Source organism: Bos mutus, chromosome 3, assembly GCF_027580195.1.
Source record: "Bos mutus isolate GX-2022 chromosome 3, NWIPB_WYAK_1.1, whole genome shotgun sequence".
In the NCBI taxonomy this organism is placed as follows: domain Eukaryota; kingdom Metazoa; phylum Chordata; class Mammalia; order Artiodactyla; family Bovidae; genus Bos; species Bos mutus.
Genome location: NC_091619.1, coordinates 89,481,386 through 89,502,500, shown reverse-complemented (window position 1 = coordinate 89,502,500; position 21,115 = coordinate 89,481,386). Strand labels below are relative to the sequence as shown.

General features: G+C 50.1%; 1 protein-coding gene across 1 annotated transcript in view; it reads left to right on the top strand.

Moving 5' to 3' along the window:
* Positions 1–21,115, top strand: part of MROH7 (maestro heat like repeat family member 7) — a 58,201-nt gene extending 37,086 nt beyond the window's left edge. The window contains exons 13-24 of the mRNA XM_070364736.1: positions 297–451; positions 2,835–2,973; positions 5,194–5,384; positions 6,570–6,707; positions 8,712–8,826; positions 12,188–12,328; positions 13,009–13,188; positions 14,065–14,220; positions 14,529–14,651; positions 18,250–18,352; positions 20,268–20,330; positions 20,871–21,115. Coding sequence (XP_070220837.1) covers positions 297–451; positions 2,835–2,973; positions 5,194–5,384; positions 6,570–6,707; positions 8,712–8,826; positions 12,188–12,328; positions 13,009–13,188; positions 14,065–14,220; positions 14,529–14,651; positions 18,250–18,352; positions 20,268–20,330; positions 20,871–21,115 — 1,749 coding nt within the window. The remainder of the gene's footprint in view (positions 1–296; positions 452–2,834; positions 2,974–5,193; positions 5,385–6,569; positions 6,708–8,711; positions 8,827–12,187; positions 12,329–13,008; positions 13,189–14,064; positions 14,221–14,528; positions 14,652–18,249; positions 18,353–20,267; positions 20,331–20,870) is intronic.

Here is a 21,115-nt window from a genome sequence, read left to right as displayed (position 1 = left end):
GCTAATCCTGCAGGTATGGCTGGCTGGGTGGTGAATGAATTCTAGATGCTCTCAACTTGCTTATCAGCCCCCAAGAGCTCAACTGTCTGGTGAGGGGTGCGGGAGGGCAGTGAAGACAAGCTGTCTCCAGGGAAGGGGCAGGCGCTCTGCCTGCCTGTCTCCCCACTTCTCCCCTCTGTGCCCTCCTCTTCCTCATCGCCCTCTTCTCCCTCCTCCCATCTCCCTGCTCCCCTATCCCGCCTTGGCTTCTCCGCTTGGCCCTCTGCCTGCTCCCTGGTGGTCTGGCTGTGCCCCAGATCCCAGAAATCATGCATGGCATCTATGCGCACCTGAGCCACATCCAGGAGCCGCGGGCCCGCGAGGTGGCTCTGCTGCCCGTCTCTCTCCTGGCCAGCTCCTTCATGACCGAGGTCGTCGTCGCCCTGCTCATGTGTCCCCTCCCACTGGACAGGTACCAAGTGATGGGTGCTTCCAGCCACTGCCTCTCAGAGAGTTGATACAGCCCCCTATTCCGGGGCTGGGAATCCCTCCTTCTACCCAGGGGAGTCCCTCGCCCTCCCAGTGGTCCCTCTTCCATGATCTATGTTGCTTATGACAACCCTAAGCCCTTCCTGCCAGGTGTCTGTGCTGCACATTTATTTGTTCTCTCACAAGTATAATAACCCCATTCTACAGATAAGGAAACTGAGGCTTATGGAAAGTTTCTAGCCTTAGGAACCTACTGAATAAGCAGCAGAATGAGGACCTAAACTCAGATCTGACCAACCCCAAGCCCAGAGCTCTTCAATGATGCCATGGGAAAAAGAACTGAATGTTGTTCCTAACTCTGCCTCCAGATGCTGTGTGGTCTTGGGTAGCTTTGTTGCCCTCTCTGGGCTTCAGTTTTTCCCCATATGTAAAAGGAGAAAATAACACCCACATTCTCACCCCGAATGGGTGGGCATGATCAGTAAAGCAGCCGGTCATGCTGAGTGCATGCCCTGTGCTCCATGTTGTCAGCCTTCAGGGAGCTCTGGTCTGATGGCAGAGGGGACTGTGGCCAGATGGTGATCAGCTTGTGGGCAAGAGAGACAAATCTGGCTGCTCCAGGCTCCTGGCCCAGGAAATGCTCCCACACCTCTGAATGAAAACAAGGCAGAAGTGTGTGATCCACGTCTTAAGGCAGTTGGTTGAGAGTGAATGGAAAAGAATTATGCACAACTGTGCAAGTGGGGTGCACTTCTAACCAGGAGACCTGGTGTCATTCACAGAAACCAGGGAGAGCAGTGCAGGAGGGACACACTCCCATCTCCCACCCGGAAGAATTTAACCCTTTCTGGCTTCACTGCAAGCCAGGGAATTTTCTTCTTAGAGCCACTAAACATTCAAACTCAAGACTGCCAGGACCACATCTGACTTCAGTTACTTCAGGAGGATGTAGGACAGGGCGTATCCTTACAGCAGCCTGTGCAGGAGGATTAGACAGAGCTGGGATGAGATTTAAGGAGGCCTCGCTCGCAAATGCCACTCCTGTGCATGCCTGAGAGTGAGGACCTCCTTAAATGTAGTGCCCTGGATGCCTCACTTTCCTCATCCTAGTATTGGCCCTGGGCCTCCCAGTTGAAAGATGTAGGTGCTACCCTGGCTTAAGTGGCTTGGGCTTTAAAGGAACTCGAGTCTCTTATAATGACTCTGTGGACTTTGCCTCCCAGATTCTCACAGGGACAAGCCCAGACACAAGTCGCTGCACCCTGAGAAGCTCAGTGCTGCAGCGTCCCCAGTGGTCCTTAGAGTTCATTTGCAGTTCTTTTTCACCCAGACACAATTTACCAATTGGGTCATTTTTACCATAAGCAATGTTGCCTAGCAACATAGTTGACATACTATCTTTATCAAGTTTCCAGGGGAACAGAGCTGGAAAGTTAATGGAAGGTTCAACTCTTAACCAGATTGCGGGGTGGGGGTGGTGGTGGAAGGTTTTTGTTAACCCTTTAGTGCCCTGGGCTGTCAGCACTTTTCACCTCCCCAGGATAGAACCTATAGCCTGGTGCGGGTTAATCCAGATGCTTTTCCCTGACTGGTATACCACCTTCTTTTTTGTTTTAATTTTTATTTTTTTTATTTTTGGCTGCACTGGGTCTTCGTTGCTGCTCCCAGGCTTTCTCTAGTTGTGGTGAGCGGGGCTACTCTCTAGTTCTGGCACACGGACTTAGTTGCCTTGCGGCATGCAGCATCTTCCCAAAATGCAAGGATCAAACCCATGTCCCCTGCATTGGCAGGCGGATTCTTAACCACTGAACCATCAGGGAAGTCCCTGGTGTATAGCTTTCTAAGGGTCAGGAGTGGGAGCTCCTTGATGTTATGTGACAAATGCAAGACCCAGGCCCCAAAGGGCCCCTAGGCATAGAGGAACAGGAACAGGCATTGGAGTCATCAGACCTGGTCACTTCTGGACTCTGTAGCTCATTAGCTGTGTAGTCTTGGATCGGTGATTTTACCTCTCTGAGCCTTCACTCTGCATCTGTAAAATGAGACTGACAATCCACTGTGAGGGGCCCTGTAAGAACTCAGTGACCCTGAGTTTCTTGAATATCTTGCTCATGTCTGCTGGCAGATAGCAGATGCTCGATATTTGCTGAAGTCATAACTTGTATGCAAAACACCTGGCAAAGTACCTGAGTAGGGCTTTTGATCATTGTTAGCCCCAGGCTTCTTAGATTATTCAAGAAATTTTTCGGCACACTCATGGATGCGATTTCAAAGGCATCTTCCCTTCTCCCTCCCAAAATAATTCGGGCAGGGGTTGGCCCCACTGCCCTTGTCCCCACTAACCGTCCCTACTCTTGGCCTGTCAGCAATGGAGCAGAGATGTGGAGACAGCTAATACTGCGCAAGCCCAGCTGTGACGTCCGGGACCTCCTGGACCTGCTCCTGACCAGCCTGAAGGAGAAGCCCGTGACCAAGAAGGGCCGGGCCTCCATCGTGCCCCTGGCGGTGAGGAGCTCTCCTCCTGCCCGCTTCCTCCCCTGACCAGCAGCCCCATCACTGCCCCAACATGTCCTCCTCCTGCTCTCGCTGAGCTCTGCACACCCATCTTCTACTGCCCGGCTCTGCCCGGAGCTAAGTGGGTGGCCTTGAGCAAGTCTGTCCCCGGGCTCTTGTTTGTGATCCACCGGACCACCAGCAGCACCATCCTGCTGCTACTTACAGTGACCATGGCAGCCTGGAATAGTGGGCACTGAATGACCTGGGACTCACACACCTTAGGCTGAGAACTGGCCTTGCTCTGTTACTATTTTGTAACCTGAGCAAGTTACTTCACCTCTCTGAGGCTCAGTCTCTGCATCTGTAAATAGAAATAATATCTACCTTGTATGGCAGTTATGAAAATTAAACGAGGTAACTCATTTATTCTTTTTAGAGACATAAAATGTCTAAGCGCATCTGCTGCCACTCTCAGAGGTTGGCCCTGGGAACACGGAGGCAACGGGCTCTGATGTGGGAAGGGCGCTGAGTGGACAGACAGATTTCTCTCTGGCTCTGTCACCACCACCCTGGTCCTAGCCAGCTGGATAATACCCCATTCACCTCCCTGCTTCCACTCCAGCCCTTCCAATCTGTATCACAGCTAAGAAAATCTTTGAGAAGTGCACATCTGCTCTTCTCAACTCTCACTATGGCTTCCCATTGCCCTTGAGGATAACACAGAGCTCCTGCTGGTGCTGCTAGGCCCTGCAACCCTCGCTGGCCTCACTATACTGTGTGCTCCTCTTGCTTGCATGGCTCCAACCTCGTTATTCTTTGTCAGGTCTTAATCACTGTGCTATCTTCTGTCACAGGGCCTTTGCACACGCTGTTTTCTCTACCTAGATTTCTGTCCGCCAAGTTAGCTTCTTCTCATCCCTTATTTCTTAAGCTATCCACCTCCTCAGGGAAGCCCTCTCTGACCAGATCAAATCTGTGCATACTATATTTTCTTTCCCAGGTGGTTCAGTGGTAAAGAATCTGCCTACCAATGCAGGAGATGTGGATTCAATCCCTGGGTCAGGAAGATCCCCTGGAGAAGGAAATGGCAACCTATTCCAGTATTCTTGCCTGGGAAATCCCATGGACAGAAGAGCCTGGTGGGCTATAGTCCACTGGGTCACAAAGAGCTGGACATGACTGAGTGACTAAGCACATACACATCACATACTTTATCTTGGAAGAGTTCACCCCAGTTGTGATCTAACAATAGTGTGTGTGTATAGAGTGGGTCATTTGATTAATCTATGAGATGCCTGAATTCAGCGCATACAGTAGACCCTCAAAAAAATTTTTTGTTGGGTTGATTTATTTATTCAACAAACATTAAGCACCTACTATGTACCAGGCATACTCAGCAGTTTCTGGGGATTCAGCAGAGAGCAAGACAATCTGGTAGAGGAAAGCCAATGAACAGAGACATGGTGGGTAGAGGAGCGGGTGGTATTATCCCTTAACACAGGAAGATACTGATGCTCAGAGACATTCCATGTCTCATCTAAGGTCACACAGCTACTGAGTGGTGGTGCCAGGACTAAAACTCAGATCTCCTGCCCCTGAATCCCATACTTTACCTCTGGATCTCTCTGCCTCTCTCCCCCAGCACTGAGTTCTATGACTAGGACACCAGTGCCCATTCCATCCTTGGTTTGGGCATCACACACTCCTCTGATTACTATGTTGGCATATTCTCAAGTCACTCAGAGGAGACAGTGAGGGAAGTCTAGTTTTAACAGCCCCCAACAAAGAGGCAACTGATACCCCACCTCACTGACCAGGCACTGATGTTATGAACCAGTAAGAGGCAGGGCTCCTGTAATCTGAAAACCTGGGTTCAAGCCTCAGCTCTGCCCCGAGGGGCTGGGTATCCTTGCAAGTTCCTTCACACCTCTGATCTTGTCTCCTGCCCTGCACAGTGGGGTCAAGACTCTACCTCATAAATGTGGGAAGAAATCCTTCCACCATGATTCTTTCAGGGCTGTGTCAACAGCAAAGGGTCGCTGTGATTGTTCTGGGGCAGGGCTCACCCAGAGGCCCTGGATGCAGTGGTGGGGGAATCTGGTCTTGCCCATGTTGGGCCAGAGAAGAGCAAAGATCGAGGACCAGCCTCCTAGAGAATCAGCCCAGGCCCAGTCAGGAGTGCTGGGATGGTGGGTGGCGACGTCTCACCAGCTTCCCCTCCACCTCCAGGCAGCCAGCGGCCTGTGTGAGCTCCTGTCCGTCAACAGCTGCATGGGCCGTGTGAGGCGCATCTATCCACAGCTGCTCCTGGCCCTGCTCATTCAGGTCCATTACCACATTGGCCTCAGCCTGCCCGGCCGCGTGGCTTCCCGCAAGGATGCCAAGAAAGATGCCCAGACCCCTGGCTTCATCCCTGTACGGTATGTTCCTGCTGTCCCCGGCAGAGGGACAGCCACCAGCAAGGCTCTTATGAAAGTCTTTAGGGCAATTGATTGGTAGAAATTAGCTCCGCAGCTACAAAAGAAAACAGAAGTGCACTTTTATGAGACAGAGCCAGTCGTGTTCAAGAGCCATTTGTGAACATCTGCTGTACATGTTCTCTGCTTAGGGCTGGATGGCAGGAAGGAATCAGCCTTCTCCAAGGAGATCACCATTTCATTTTTTCTCCTCCCTCCCTAGAGATATGATTTGTATTAGATTTATAACCAGGCTGAACTATTTGATTTTCATTTGTTAATTGGAACAGTTAATATAGGCGCATGAGTAAAAATCTTCAAAGACGGTAAAACAGTCTCTGTTCCTCTCTCTACCCCAGTTTTCTTTCATAACAACTGGGTTCTTTCCTGCCCTTCGGTCGGGGTTGATGCAGAGCTAAGCCAATGTGTTTTCATTCTCTGCTTTCACACCCGTGGTAGTGAACCTTACACAGTTACATATTTCTGCTTTTATTATATACTGTGTCTTTGAGATCATCACACACAGAGCTGCCTCATTATTTTTAACAGCCGCATAATATCCCTCTGTGTAGGTTATAATCTACCACCATTCACTTAACCAGGATCCTCTCGATTTAGGTGCTTCACAGTCTTTTACAAGCAACGCTGCCATGAGTGAGGCTGTTTATATGTCTTGATATTTACGTGTGACTGTACACATAGGATGAATTCCGGAAAGTAGAATGGGTGCATTAAAAGGTTTCTGTGTTTAACCATTATGATGGAACAGGAAGATATGGTGGGAAAAGTTCTTGATCAGTGAGTGAAAGGAGATGAAGTACCTCCTAAAGCACCCAGCTTGCCAGTAGTATATGACACTTCATTTCCCCACAACTTTGCCATCACAGTCTCATCTTTGCCAATCTGAAAGTTGAAAAAAAATGTTTTTTTGCTGTAATTTTAGATTGCATTTATCTTACTATGAATGTGGTTGAGTTTAAATGCCATTTCTATTTCCTTTTCTGTGAGCAACTGTTCTTGTTCTTTGCCTAATTGTATACAGGACTTTTGGGAATTTTTCTTATTTATTTGTAAGAGCTCTTTATATATTAAGGTCTGGCTTGCTGGGAGTAGGGTGACATGAGATCTCAGCTCCCCTTGTCTTGGCAGCTGGGTGGTCAAAGTGGTGAAAACCCTGCTGCTGAAGATGGGCTGCTCATATGAGGCTAACTTTCTGGAGGAGCAAGGTGGCTGGGAGCTTATGGGGCAGGCAGAGAACCACCACCGCGGAGTGTCCCTGCTGGCCAGGTGAGGACCCCGGGGCAGGGGTCAGAGGGAGGGAAGAGACCTCAGTGTCTTCAGATGGACTTGGGTTTGCATCTCTTTCTGGGCAAGACCCTTCCCTTGCTCTCTCACCTCTTCTCTAAGATCGGCAGAGTATTGTCTCCATCAGCAGGAAGACAATACAAATGTGAAAGGTGACATATGCTCTACAAACTGTGGTTGTAACAGTACCTGGCATTGTGGAGCTACTTGGGTAATTTATAAAGCACCTTTCTCACCACATTATTAATTTAATTCCCATGCTAATACAGAAATGATGGTCTAGCCGAGCAGGTTAGAGTGTAGTCTGAGAGCAGGTCTGCCTGCTTCTGAATCCCAGCTTACCATTTCCCAGCTGTGTGACCTAGGGCAAAGTTCCTTTCCTTCTCTGTGTCTCAGTTTTCCCACCAGCAGTATAATAACAAGACTCACCTCTGAGATTTGGGGTGAGGATTAAAATACTTTGAACAGCCTCTGCATATAGTAAGAGTTCAACGCATTTGCTTCTGTTATCATTATGCTGACTTGTGGGGCAAGGATTATTAATGCACATTTTGCAGGTGAGGGTGCCAAGTTTCAGAGAGGGATAGTTATCCACTAAAGGTACACACAGCCTGGAAGTGGCAAGGCCGGGAAATATCCCTCTGACCAGGATCAGGGCTCTTCCCCTCAGCCACACACAGCCTCCTTAGGGAAAGGAGATAGGGGGCTGCAGCAGCAGCAGCAGCACCTTGATTTCACTAATGTGGTTCCTGCAGGAAGATCCTGCTTCTTAGCCGTAGACCCTGAGTGTCAAGGGTGGTGCTGTCCTCTTGGGTCTCAAGATACAACTGTGTTTATTGGGCACTTGCATGCTCCAGGCACCTTGCAAAGAGCCATCTATTCACAGACTATTCCATTTAATGCTCACCATGACTGACTGAGTGCAGGAGGAGAAGAGGGTGACATAGAATAAGATGGTTGGATGACATCATCAAATCAACAGACATGAGTCCGAGCAAACTCTTGGAGATGGTGAAGGACAGGGAAGCCTGGTGTGCGGCAGTCCACAGGGCTGAACAACAACAGCAGCAATGACTGATGGATTAACACTATTACTTTCCCAGAGTTACCCAAAAGGACTCTGAGGCCCAGAGAAGTTAGGTGATTTGCCCAAAGTGACACAGCTAGTGGTAACAGAATTTGAACCCAGGCTATCTTATTCTAGATTCTATGCATGGCTGATACACTTTTCTGGATTCATTGACTAACAGAGCACAGTGCAGACTTGAGGGCGAATCATCCACAGGGCTTGTTAAAACACTGATGGCTGGGCCCCGCTTCTAGAGTTTCTAATTCAGTTAGTCTGAGATGGGGGCTTGAGAATGTGCATTTTTTTTTTTTAACAAGTTCCCTGATGATGCTGATACTGCTGATCCAGGGGCCACACTTGGAACATCACTGGCTTAGTAGAATGAACTAGGCAGCTGGAGTAGGGACCCCGGGGTTGGGGTGCCAGCTCTACAACTTTCCAGCTCTATGACCTTGGGCAATTCACACTTAAAGCCTCTGTTTCCTCATCTATGAAATGGATTAACAACAGTAACCTGCCTCAAAGGGTAATGGTGAGGATCAAATGCAGTAAGGACTTGAAAGCGTCTGGCTTGCTGCCTGGCGCCCAGCCAGTGGGTCCTCACGTTCTTTCCTTCCTGTCTTTTCCTCCTGGAGTGGTCCTGCACATTCAGGGGTCGTAGGCCTGTCTTTCTTACTGATTTTCTCTGTGGTCTTGGGCAAGTCACTTTCCCACTCTGCATGTCAGTTTTCCCACCTGTAAAATGAAGCAATGTGATCAAATGGCCTCTGAGATCCTGTTCAGGTGGAAAACCCTGGGGATGTGGGAACACAGGGGACTGGGGCTTGCCCAGAGTTTTGAGTGTGGGGGCCAGACCCCCATGCAGCAGGTCCCCTTGGGGCTGGAGCGCCTGAGGGCACTGCTTCCCTCACCCCCAGGGCCATGGTGCACTACTCCTGTCAGGAGCTGTGCCGCATCCTCTACCTGCTCATCCCGCTCCTGGAGCGAGGCGACGAGAAGCACAAGATCACCGCCACCGCCTTCTTCGTGGAGGTACCAAGCGGGTGCCCAGAGCAGGGCAGGGGCTACCCGGCCTTCCCAGGAGCATAGGCCTCAATTCCCATTGCTGGTCATTTCTCTTGTGTGATAAGTACTTAATACTTTAGAGTCTTTCCTGAACATGATTTTTCTTGAGTAAAAAGATCTCGAGGGTCTTCTCCCTCCTCCTTCCTATCTCTCTCCTTCTTTTTCCATCCCTCCACCCCGTGTCAGTCTTCCCAGACTCCCCTAGTACCCCGGGCAACCACCATCCTTTGCCGTGTACCAGGTACCAGATTGGAGACACAAATATAAACTTGGTTCTGCCCTGCTCTCAGGAGTTCTTGGTGTGGGAGGGGAGACAGAGGACATCCTAGTTATATCACAGGGTACCAGAGTGACTTGTGCTAATGGGGGCAATTCAGGCTGTGGTGGGTGAGCAAAAGTCTTGGGTGTATTGGGTGGGGAAACATCAGGGAGGCTTCCTGGAGGAAGTGACATCTAAGCTGAGTGAGTGTATGGTGGTAGTGTATAGAGCAGGTACTGGAGAGAGTTGAGTCAGGACAAGGTTGGTAGTATCAGCCCAGAAGGGAAGACTTGCCAATAATAATGGCCAACAATTTTATTGAGCGCTGACTACCTTTCAGGTGTATTCTTAGAGCTTTACACATACTGATTCATCTAATTCTCACAGTAATCCTATGATGCACATATTATTCCAACCCCTACTGTAGAGAAGGAAACCAAGGCACAGATTTAAGCAACTTTCCCAAGGCCACACACCTTGGTAAGTGGCAGATCCAGGATTCAAAGCCAGACATCTGGGCTCTAAAATACACACTCACTCTTTAGCTGTGTGTGTGTGCTTGTGTTCATGGATGTAATAAATATATATATATCATAAAAGTTATCATGTTGACCATTTTTAAGTGTACAGCTCACTGGCTGTACATTCAGTGTGACGTGCATTCACACTTTTGTGCAACTGTCACCACCATCCATCTTCAGAAGTTTTTCATCTTCCTTCCCAACCTGAAATTCTCTACCCATTAAACACCAACTCTCCTTCCCTAGTCCTCTCAGACCCTGAGCCCACCGTTCTACTTTGTTTCTATGAATTTTCCTGTTCTAGGTTTTATACGAACGGAACCACCAATATTTGTCCTTTGGTGTCCTGCTTATTTCACTTCATATAATGTTTTCAAGGCTCATCCATGTTGTAACACAGGTCAGAATTTCATTATTTTTTAAGTCTGAATAATATTCCATTGTATGTACATACCACATTTTGGTTCTCCAGTCACTAGTCGATGACACTTGGAAAACCCACTTGCTTAACCACCACCCTGTCCTCCTCCTGTGATGTTCTAGCTGGCACACAGTGGGTCTGGGCTATCACCAGGGTCTGTGCAGTGGGGCTCAGAGGCTCACTGTCTGCTCAGACAGTGGAAGGTTAAGGACAGCTTCCTGGATGAGGTGCCATTTGAACTGGGCCTTGAGTAAAGGCAGCCAGGTGGACAGGGGCAGCGTGGCAATTCCAGCACTGCCTCCCCAGTGGACTGTGAGCCTGGGGAACAGGAGCCACATCATGTTTGCCTGGCATCCCTAGACCCAGCCCCAAGAAGGTCTCTAAGAAGAGGCGATCAGATGGGTGAGTGGGTACCCAGGTAAGCACTTTGCCTGGCTCTGCAGGTACCAGCAGAATGTGTCACCTCAGGAGGACATGCATGTGTCTTGGGGTCGGGAGTCCAGGTTACAGTCTCAGCTCTGCCGGGATCCCCGTGACCCTGGTGAGGAGCTGGGAAAGTATCATTTCTTGAGGGTGTGCCATGTGCTGAACACCATGCTGACCTCTTACGTATATGACCCCACTCATCTGCACAGCAGCCCTACAAAGCAGGAATCGTGATGCTCATGTGTTGGTGAGATAAGGGGCAGTTTTCAAGGTCACACAGCTCAAGCTGTCCAGAGAGATTCAGACCAGCTCTGCCCACCTGGCTCCTCTTCCCTGGTTACCCTTGTGGGAGAGGCGTTACCATAAGGTCAGGGACTGTAGGCTTAATCTTTTCCAGCACTCCCCTGGAGCCCTGAGCAGTGGCCCTCCCTCCCTGGGACAGGGGTCCTCACCCAGCTTCAAGTCCTTCTCTCTCTCCTCAGAAGTGGTGGCCCAACATGTTCACAGTGGTGCTTTGATGCTGCTCAGATGTCCTTTCCTGGATCCCCTAGACCCCCATGCTGTGCCTGAGGGGGTACTTGCTTCTCCCAGTGGTGGGTGGAGTCCTCAAGGGAGCTGTGTGACCTTCGGCAAGTTGCTGAAACTGTCTGTGCCTTTCTTTCTTCATTTACAATACAAGGATAATGAATTGCCCACCTCATAGGGTTTTGATGAGGAGTAAGTGAGTTCATGAAAAGTGCCAGCGCAGGAAGCACTCCCCAAGTCAGCTCTGTTGCTGTTACGATTGTCACATTTTTGTGTCTCTAGTCACAGCCCAGAACCTGGTGCAGAGCAGCTGAGTGTAGTTCTATGGATGGGTGGAGGGCGGGTGGTAGGTGGAGCCCCACCTTTCCTGCCTTCCCCACCCCCACCCCATCAGCTGTCCTGTCTGCTCTCTCCAGCTTTCTCTTCATCATAGACACGTGGTCTCAATAGTCACAGTAGATGCAGGGCCAGGGAACAAATGGGAGAAGTGCTTATGAAGATGACTAGGCAGGAGTTGAAGACTGATTGGGTGCTGGAGGTGGCAGGGGAGAGGAAGGAGATGGGGATGATGCCTGGTTTGGGGCTGGGACAAAGTGGGGCCGATGGTACTAACCTTGCAATAGTGGGCACTAGAGGAGGACAATTCCAATAAGGAAAGGAACCATTTCTTGGTTGTGAACTCATGCAACCAGGGTTCCCTGAGCACACACTCTATCCCAGAGCTTGTATCAGTAACTGGTGCCCAAGGAGAAAGGCTCAGTTTGTGTCTTCACAGAAGCTGCAGGGGGATAGGATACAGGAGGCAGGTGCATAAGCACGTCGGGGCAATAAGGTTTCTGTGTTCAGGGTCCCCAGGGGTGCAGAGAAGGGGGCAGTCAGCCTAGGTGAGGCCTGGGGACTCTCAAACATGGCTCAGGGGGCTGACTTTTGGCTGGAGCCGTGCATGGTGAGATGGGGCTAGAGTGGAGGTGAGAGGCCTGGCAGAAGAGCATCCCTGCCCACACAGAAGGGACAAAACAGCCTGGGTGATTCCATGAATGATGGGAAGCTTGGTTAGAAGCTTGTTGGTGGTAAGAATACAGACTAGAGGGTGGATAGGTGTGAATGAGGCCCCAGAGGCAAATGGGCCCTGAGGGTACTCCTTGCACTGAGGAGTAATTCTCTTTATTCCCTCAGCTCCTCCGGATGGAGCAGGTACGGCGGATCCCTGAGGAGTACTCTCTGGGGCGGATGGCAGAAGGCCTGAGCCACCGGGACCCCATCATGAAGGTGCTGTCCATCCGAGGCCTGGTCATCCTGGCTCAAAGGACTGAAAAGGTGAGTGGAAGGCAGGGGAGAGCCCACGCAGCCAAGGCCCTGACAAGAGGAAGGATGGAGCTTGGCCATTCGCAACTCTCCAATGCTGGTGACTGGAATCAGAGCTCATTTCTTTCTCTGTCTTAATTATCCCATCTGTAAAATGGATATCCATTAATAATTCCCTACATGCTTTATTTTTTGAAAAGTACTTTCCAATTCAGATTTTTCACAATGACCCTAAGAGCAGTATGTTTAGGAGGGGCTGGGGATAGCAGTAATTATTCCTAATTTAGAGATTAGGAAGCTGAGTCGCAGGTTGTTGTTTCATTAGCCTTTTAAAAAGTGCTGTGTTTTTCTCTACTAAGCACTGTCGTTACAGCTTATGATTTAGAGGGACAAAGGGACAGGACATAGACTCAGAAAACTAACAACACAGGGTATCATCTATAGATAGTGCCAAGAAGTGGGGAGACAGCAAAAGCCCTCAGGGTTGCAGGCTAGGAAGGAGTCAGTGAGGCCAGAGAGGGCTTTGGAGACAAAGAAGTTTGAGTGAGGGCGTACCAGGCAGGCGGGATAACATAAGCAAAAGCCTGGAGGTAGGACTTGCTTGACCAAGTTCATCTCTGTGACTCAGAGGCTGGGCCCCTCACCTGTTAGATCAGATAGGAGCCCCCATCCCAAATACTCCTTCTCTGCAGGCTGCCAAGGTGCAGGCCCTCCTGCCCTCCATGGTGAAGGGTCTGAAGAGTGTGGATGGGCTGCTGGTGGTGGAGGCAGTCCACAACCTCAAGACCATTTTCAAGGGGCAGGATCGGAAGCTGATGGACAACTCAGTCTATGTGGAGATACTGCAGATTCTGCTGCCACACTTCAGTGATGTAAGGAATTTCGTGAGGGTGGAAGGATGGGGGTGTAACACCTGGAGGGCAGTTCTTTACTACTCTGGGGGTCGTAATAGCTCCCACGGCCCGTTGGGACCTGAGCAGGGCTGAGTCAGCCCAGGGGAAGGGGCGCTCGTCCCAACTGGTCCAAATTCTTTGTAATTGGTTTGCACAGAGAAAGTTCCTTCTCTAATTGGTTCTCATAGAGGGAGGTCTTTTTGTGTGCTCCTTACCCCAGAGACTTGCCTGTCTGTGATTGGTCCATCTAGAGGAGTCACAATTTTTTTCCTTTTAACTTTTTTTTTTTTTTGTAATAGGAGTATAGCCAATTAACAATGTTGTGATAGCTTCAGGTGGACCACAAAGGGACTCAGTCATACACACACATGTATCTGTTCTCCTTCAAACTCCCCTCCCATCCAGGCTGCCGCATAACATTGAGCAGAGTTCTCTTAGCTATACAGTAGGTCCTTGTTGGTTATCCATTTTAAATACAGCAGTATGTACCTGTCAATCCCAAACTTCCTAACTCTCCCCTCCCCCATTCTTCCCCTAAGTGGGGGGTCACAATTCTTTGATTGGTCTCAGCAAAGGGGAGCATTTTTCTACTTGGCACAAAGGCACCTTTTAGGACAGTGGGGTCCCTGCTGGGAAGAGTGGGCAGAGCTCCTGACCCAGGCTCTGTTGAGGGGGAAGCCAGCCCCAGATCACCCCCATCAGGTGGCCTTCAGTGTTCTTCGTCTCTGTGGGTCTTGTGCTCGGAGGGGCCCTCAGAATGAGTGGGAAGAAGGCCATGAGCCTCTGCGTGGGGCACAGAGGTGCAGGCAGCCTCCCGGAGGATGGAGCTCGCCTGAGCCTCTGGATCTGCCCCAGTCACGAGAGGACGTGCGCACCTCCTGCATCAACCTGTACGGCAAGGTAGTTCAGAAGCTGCGGTCGCCCCGCACCCCGGCTGTGGAGGAGCAGCTGATCAGCACCTTGGTGCCCCTGCTGCTGACCATGCAAGAGGGCAATGCCAAGGTGAGCCAGGTGAGTGTGCATAGCCCTGAGTCCTGAGGGTGCAGCCCGCTTTACAGAACCCAGCCTGGAATCACAGACAATCCTAGGCACACACACACAGACAATCACAGGCAACCAAGTCTGGCCAAGCCTGTTTTCAAAAGGTACTCATGCCAGTATTTCTTTTCAAAACACCCAACTTTCCTTGTATGTTTCAAATATTGATAGGAATTGTTTTCCCAAAATCCAGTTTCATACTTTTTTTTTTTTTTTCCGGAGCATAGTTCAACTCTTCTGGAATTGCATAGCTCTGGTATTCTCTTCCTATTGGCCCCCAGAAATGTGTGAAGACCCTGTTCCGCTGTTCTTGCTTCATGGCTTGGGAATTGCCAAAAAAAGCTTACAGCCGGAAGCCCTGGGACAACCAGCAGCAGACGGTGGCCAAAATTTGCAAGTACCTTGTGAGTGCTTCTAAGACAACAGTGGGTTCTTATGAGTGTGTTGGAGGTGGCCAGTTCTTTCCTCGTCTCTTCCTCCTTTGTACACGAGCATCCTTACTGACAATTCCATTACCACCTACAAGCTGTTGGCTCCTGGAAGTTCATCTTTGCCTTGACTTCTCTCCCCACTTCTGGTGTTCCTTCTCCAAGGCTTACTGGACATCTCTCCCAATGACTGTGTGTGTGCTATGCTAAGTCGCTTCAGTCCTGTCCTACTCTTTGCAACCCCATGGATGGTAGCCCACCTGGCTCCTCTGTCCATGGAATTCTCCAGGCAAGAATATTGGAGTGGGTTGCTATTCCCTTCTCCAGGGGATCTTCCCAACCCCAGGGATCAAACTCATGTCTCTTATGTCTCCTGCTTTGCAATGCAGGTTCCTTACCACTAGGGCCACCTGGGAAGCCCTCCCCTGCCCACAATGACTACACACAACTAAACTCAGCATATCTCTTCTGAACTTAAGGCCTTCCCAACGTCAGTTCTCTCTCCTTCTAAATCCCCGAAGCTGAAACCTAAAACCATCCAAGGCTTCTTGATCCCCCTCACCTTCACTTTGATCAACCTTACATATCCTAAATACCTCTGAATCTGTTTTTTCCTCCCCTTCCCATTATTATTCTCTTAGTTCAGGTCATAAATGTTTCTCAGATGGGTCCAGCCATCCAGTGAGTCCCCCAGTCTTGAATCTCAGCCCCTCCAATGCATTCCCCACTCAGGCTACCAGAATGATCTGGTTAAAACCCGAGTCTGTCTATATCATATCCCTGCCTGAGGGACTCTACCTGCTCCCTCTTCTACAACAGTAATTTCCAGCATGTATTCGCTGTGATGGCAGTCCTACAAGAAATACCCCACAGGAGAGAAAAGATCCAAGACAAGTAAGTTTGGGAAAGATTGTATCATTATCTTCCTCTTGGAGATTTGCCAGTGTCACCAGCACCTTACAACTCTGAAATGCTCTGTGCTGAGGAAATTTCCTGGTTGATTCATGGTTTCCCCAAATTATTAAGCCACAGAACCCCCTGTCCAGGTAACACCTGAGAACATTCTGCGGTAGGAGAGAGCCCTACACGCAGTGACACGCTACACTGCACGATGCAGCCGGGTTCCTTCATGTACCATTTCGGACGTTTTGCCATCTAGGCCCATCTACCTTTCCTGTAGTCACCGGCTGTGTTCCCCAGGATGCAGGCTCTGAGGCAGAGGTTAGCATGCAGGAGGTTTATTAGGGAGCACCCTGGGACCAGCTGCTGTGGAAGGGAGGGCAGGGAGTGGAAGTGGCAGAGGGGTCAAGCCGCAGTGTGGTTTCAGGGAAGGTCTCAGCCAGCATGATGCGGAGATTCTTCACACGGGGGCTGGCGGTCAGGTCTCCACACCGACTGAGTGGTCTGTCAGTTTCTGGTTCTGCCCCTTGAAGAAGGTCTTGAGGCTGTGGTTTGCCTTGTCATCAGTTGCCAGCTGGCCTGGGAAGGGACGTGACCGGGCCAGCAGTTCTCTTCCACCAAGGCAATCTGTACTTGGGGGAATAAATCCTTCACACCCTAAGGGAGGTCTGGGTGGGGCATGCAGCATCCCCATTCCCCCACCAACCTAACAAATAAACAAAATAACACATTGTTATTTTGCAGTGATAATCATTATCAATAGTGCTCAAAGCCTCTGCAATCCAGTGCTTAATATTGTTACCTCCTTTTACAGAGGGAAAAAGAGGCCTGGAGGAAGTGTTTGGCCAGTGCTGCTAATTCAAATACTAACCATGACCAGTGACTGGGCAGATAAGTGATGTAGGGGTGGTAGGGCCATGGCAACCTGGAGGGGCCAGGCTCTTTGAAAGCACGAATGGAGAGCTCCTTCAGTTTCACAAGAAAAGCTAGATTTTTATAAGACTTTAATTAACAATCAATTTAGTTAAAACACAGGCCTCTACCCTGCCAGCCATTTGTGGCCTGTGGGCTGCCAGCTTGTGACCTCTGTATTAGACCCTCTGGATTCTCAGTCTCTTCTTTGCTCTCCAAGCATCAACAGTTCTGCTCATATGAAGGTCAACCTCTAGCCTTAGCTTTAGGGAGGGGTCAGTAATCTAGTCATTTATACATTTATCCATCCAATACTTTCTGGGCACCTGTACCATGCAAAGCTCCATCCAGGGTGCTGAGGACTCTGAGCTGAGTGAGAAGGTCCCTTCTTTTGGGGGAACTAGAGATCCAGTGGGGGAGACAGGTATAAGTCATTATAAGTCCAGTGTCATAGGTGCCATGACAAAGGCTGTGCAACATGCTGCAGGGATGTCTTCAGGGAGGAGACGGTTTCTGAGCTGAGCCTCAAAGAATGAGAGGGGACTCATCAGGAAGGAAAGAAGGAAAGGGACTCCAATCAGGAGCAATGGCTTGTGTCCGGCACGGACTTGGGCAGAGTTGTGCCTCGACCTGGGATTGGAGCATGCATAGTGTGCATGGAGGCAGTGGTAGAGAAAGACCTAAGGCTGAGAAAGAACATGATCATGAACACTTTGCACATTAAGCCCAAGAGTTTACTCCCTGACATTGTTATTGCTTGTTGTTCAGTCACTCAGTTGTGTCTGACTCTTTGCGACCCCATGGACTGCAGCATGCCAGGCTTCCCTGTCCTTCACTATCTCCTGGAGTCTGCTCAAACTCATGTCCATATAGTTGATGATGCCATCCAACCATCTCTTCCCCTGTCATCCGTTTCTCCTCCTGCCCTCAATCTTTCCCAATATCGGGGTCTTTTTCAATGAGCTGGCTCTTTGCATCAGGTGGCCAAAGTATTGGAGCTTCAGCTTCAGCATCAGTCCTTCAAATTAATGTTCAGGGTTGATTTCCTTTAGGGCTGACTGGTTGGATTTCCTTGCTGTCCAAGGGACTCTCAAGGGTCTTCTCCAGCACCACAGTTACTCCCTGACATGCAGATTGTCAATAGGAGAGTGATCAGACCAGACCTCCCTTTATCTCCCTCAACAGTCTCTTAGCAGATTGCCTGCCCCCTGGTTTCTACTTGATCAAACCCAACTGAACACCGCCGTCAGACTATTTTGCCTAAAACATTACTTTGTCATTGCCCTATTAAGAATGGATGCTGGCTTCTTATTTTTTAATGCATAAGGAAGCCCTATTTCTGTCTGTATTTGAAGGACTTTTAAGACCCTCCTAAGTCTGTAGTTTATTCCCACTGCTTTGTAACTTGAATCCTTCACCCTAGTTAGACCCGTCTCCTTAGTCATGTCCCTCACATGCCATATCCATTCTCAGCTCTGGCTGGACTTGCATTTTAGAACTTGCCTTCTGGCCTGGAGCAGGTGGGTGGATTAGAAAAGGAGACACCCAAGGCAGGAAGATCATTAACATGATTGTTGCAGTCAGCTAAGAGAACATGAAGTCTGGCTTCTGGAAGAGTCCAGAATGGGTAGCAGAGTTATGTAGGAGGCAAAGGGCCAGGGCTCAGCTGCCTGACTGGGTCCTGGTTCCTGGCTTTGGGAGGGGTAGATGGGAGGTTATTCCCTCTGAGGGCCCAGCATTCTCTGGTTTCTCTTTGTCCCAGGTGGACACCCATCGAGACAGCGCCTTCACGTTCCTCAGTCAGAGCTTGGAGTATGCCAAGAGTCCTCGGGCCTCCCTCCGGAAGTCATCAGTCATGTTCATAGGTAACCTGCCCTGGCAGACCTAGTTCTGCTGCTTCCTCCCCTTGGAAGGAAACAGTGGCCCTTCTGGCCCAGGGTGGATGCCTCCCTTTGTATGCAAGGCTTGGCCAGCACACAGCTTTGATATAAATTAGCAAGGTCTCCCTTCTTCTGAGATCACTGCTTGGGAAGTGGACCAAGGTCATAACCTTGGCATCTGTAGGCAGTAGAATCGCTGCTTCACCTACCCCACCTCCCGCCCCCAATACAGCAAGGTCCAGGCACAGCAGGAGCCTGCCCTGCAGCAGGAAGCACCGGTCTGCACAGGGGGAAGCGAACTAGGATCTCAGCTCCATAATCCCCTTTCTGTGTGATGCCAACTGAGCCTCCTCTGTAAGATCTATAAGGCGATTGGCGAGATAGGGATCAACTCCTGCTTTGTGGCCTGGATGAGAATTTTTTAAAATGTGAAGACTGGCAGATAAAGGTTCTCCCCCAGTGACAGTCACCTTCCTCCTTCTTCCCACAACCCCAACCTCTGTCTTTCTGGGGAAAAAACCAAGTAGGTTCCCTTCACTCAGAATCCTCCACAGGACACTTCTGTTAGTATGCTGTCTCCTCTCAGCCACTCCCCTTCCCTCCCCCAAACAGCCACATATCCTTCAAGGGTCTGCAGGAGACTCTACTGCAGAGAGGCTTGGAGAGGCCCCCACCTTGTACCTTTGCCCAATTCGTGTGCAATTTTTCATTCGTCCTGTCATCCATGCCTGTATCTATTGGCTTCTGCCTCACACACTGATTGAGCCTCTGCTCTGTGTCAGGCACTGCACTTAGTCTAGAGAAACAAAGAAATTTTCAGGAGGTGATGCTGATGGTCAGGACTGGGGATATGTGGGGGCAGCTGTTAACATGGTCAGTTCTGGGACAGATAAGCAATGCCCAGGCTGGAGGGGGCATCCTTTGGGCTGTGGGGACATGCTCAGGGGGAGCTCCTCAAACAGAGTAATGTATTTCCTAAATTCTGGCTTCTCTAAATCTTGTTCCAAACTACTCACTTCCAAGAATGTTGGTGTTTTGATTCCTAACCTCTTGCGGGTTACAGATCTTTTGTGAGACCCTATAGAAATTTAGGAACACTTGCCCTAGAAATATGCACATATACATGCCCTTGAGCAAGTGTCTCAAAGGCCCTCAGACTATCTTTCCCGCTCTCCCATCCCTAGCAGATCTAAGCTGAAGAAACCCCACGTCTGGCGGGAGATGTTCATGAATCACAAGTAAAACACATCACAGTGTGTACACAGGTGGAGACAGAGACTCTGGGAGCCTAAAGAGGCATTTATAACTAGCTTGGGGCAAGGTAGGGAAAAATTTCCTAGAGGAGCAGCCACGTTAAATTGAATATTCAAGGACAAATAGGAATTAGTAAGGTACAAAGTACGGGAGGGGCCTTCTGAGAGGTAGGGCACATTCAAGGATCTGCAGGTACTTCAGGAGCCACTGCAGCAGGGGAGGGCTGAGCTATGTTGCCGAGGAACTGAGTTTCAGCCTCTCCAGGGACCCCACCAACCACCTGAGAGGAAGGTATGCGAGGCACTTGGTACCCTCCTGTTACTGCTCCTTGGAGAGGGGGCACCGAGGCAGCACCTCCCTGAGTCTTGGATGAGAACACTACAGACCAGCCTGGGGAAGGGATCTCCTAGGACCGCCTCTCAGAGTCAGCTTCGGCCCTGCTCCTGTCTCTGTCCTGTTGCCCTCTCTACCCACTGGATCTTCCACCCATCCCAGGACCCCTCTCAAGAAATCTGACCCAGGGTCAAGACGAAGTTCTCTGTGTCCTCGTTTGTGGGACCAGGAGAGCTTTTCCGAGGAGGTCTGGTCTGAGGGGGGCGGTCAGAATCAGGAGATGGACCCACTCACATCTTGGATTATGCTCAAGGGTCCCTGGTCCCCTGTATGGAGAGCAGCATGACAGAAGATCGTATGAATGAAGTTAAAGCTGGTGAGTCCTGTCCTGCACTGGCGAGATTTGCAGAGCCAGTGTGGGAATGAGTAGGCTCGAAGCAGGGAATGGGAGAGGGGAGGGTTACACATGACCCAATGCCAGGGGCTTCAGCTCAGTCCAGCTGTGCTAGCACTGACCCAGGTGAGTACATGTTAGCTACTGTGGAGTCGCTAAGACACAGAACACACAGTCCACCTGCTAGGGGAGCTTACAATCCAGGAAACCAGACTCGGAAAACAAGATCAAAAACCATTTAGTGCGGAGCAAGTAGTTCACACTCTTAAGGGGGCATGTTAATTTCATAACTGGGAAAGCTGATGGGAGCATGAAGGAAGGCTTGGGCAGTCCAAGAAGACTTTCTGGAGAAGGCAGGTTTTGATCCAAGCTTTGAAAGACATGCACAATTTGAAGAGCTGGGAGATGAGGGGATGCTGAGCAGAGTACCCAAGCTAAGATATGAAGTGAGAAGGATGAGGTGTGAGACTCAGGTGGGGGACCTAGACTTAACAAGTGACCTCTCTCCTCCCCATAACTCAGCTCTGGAAAACTTGAGACACGACCCAGAAGCATCAGTGTGCATCTGTGCTGCCCAGGCCCAGGACAACATCCTGGCCAGCTGCTGGCGAAACTCCTGGCCACTGCCGCACGGGGACTCATGGGTGTGTGACCCGGCCACCACGCACCGCTGGAGCCCTAGCTGTGAGAACTTGCCCACTTCCCACCAGCGGCGCTCCTGGATCATGCAGGTGTTGGGCTCCTGGAAGATATCTTTGAAGCAGTGA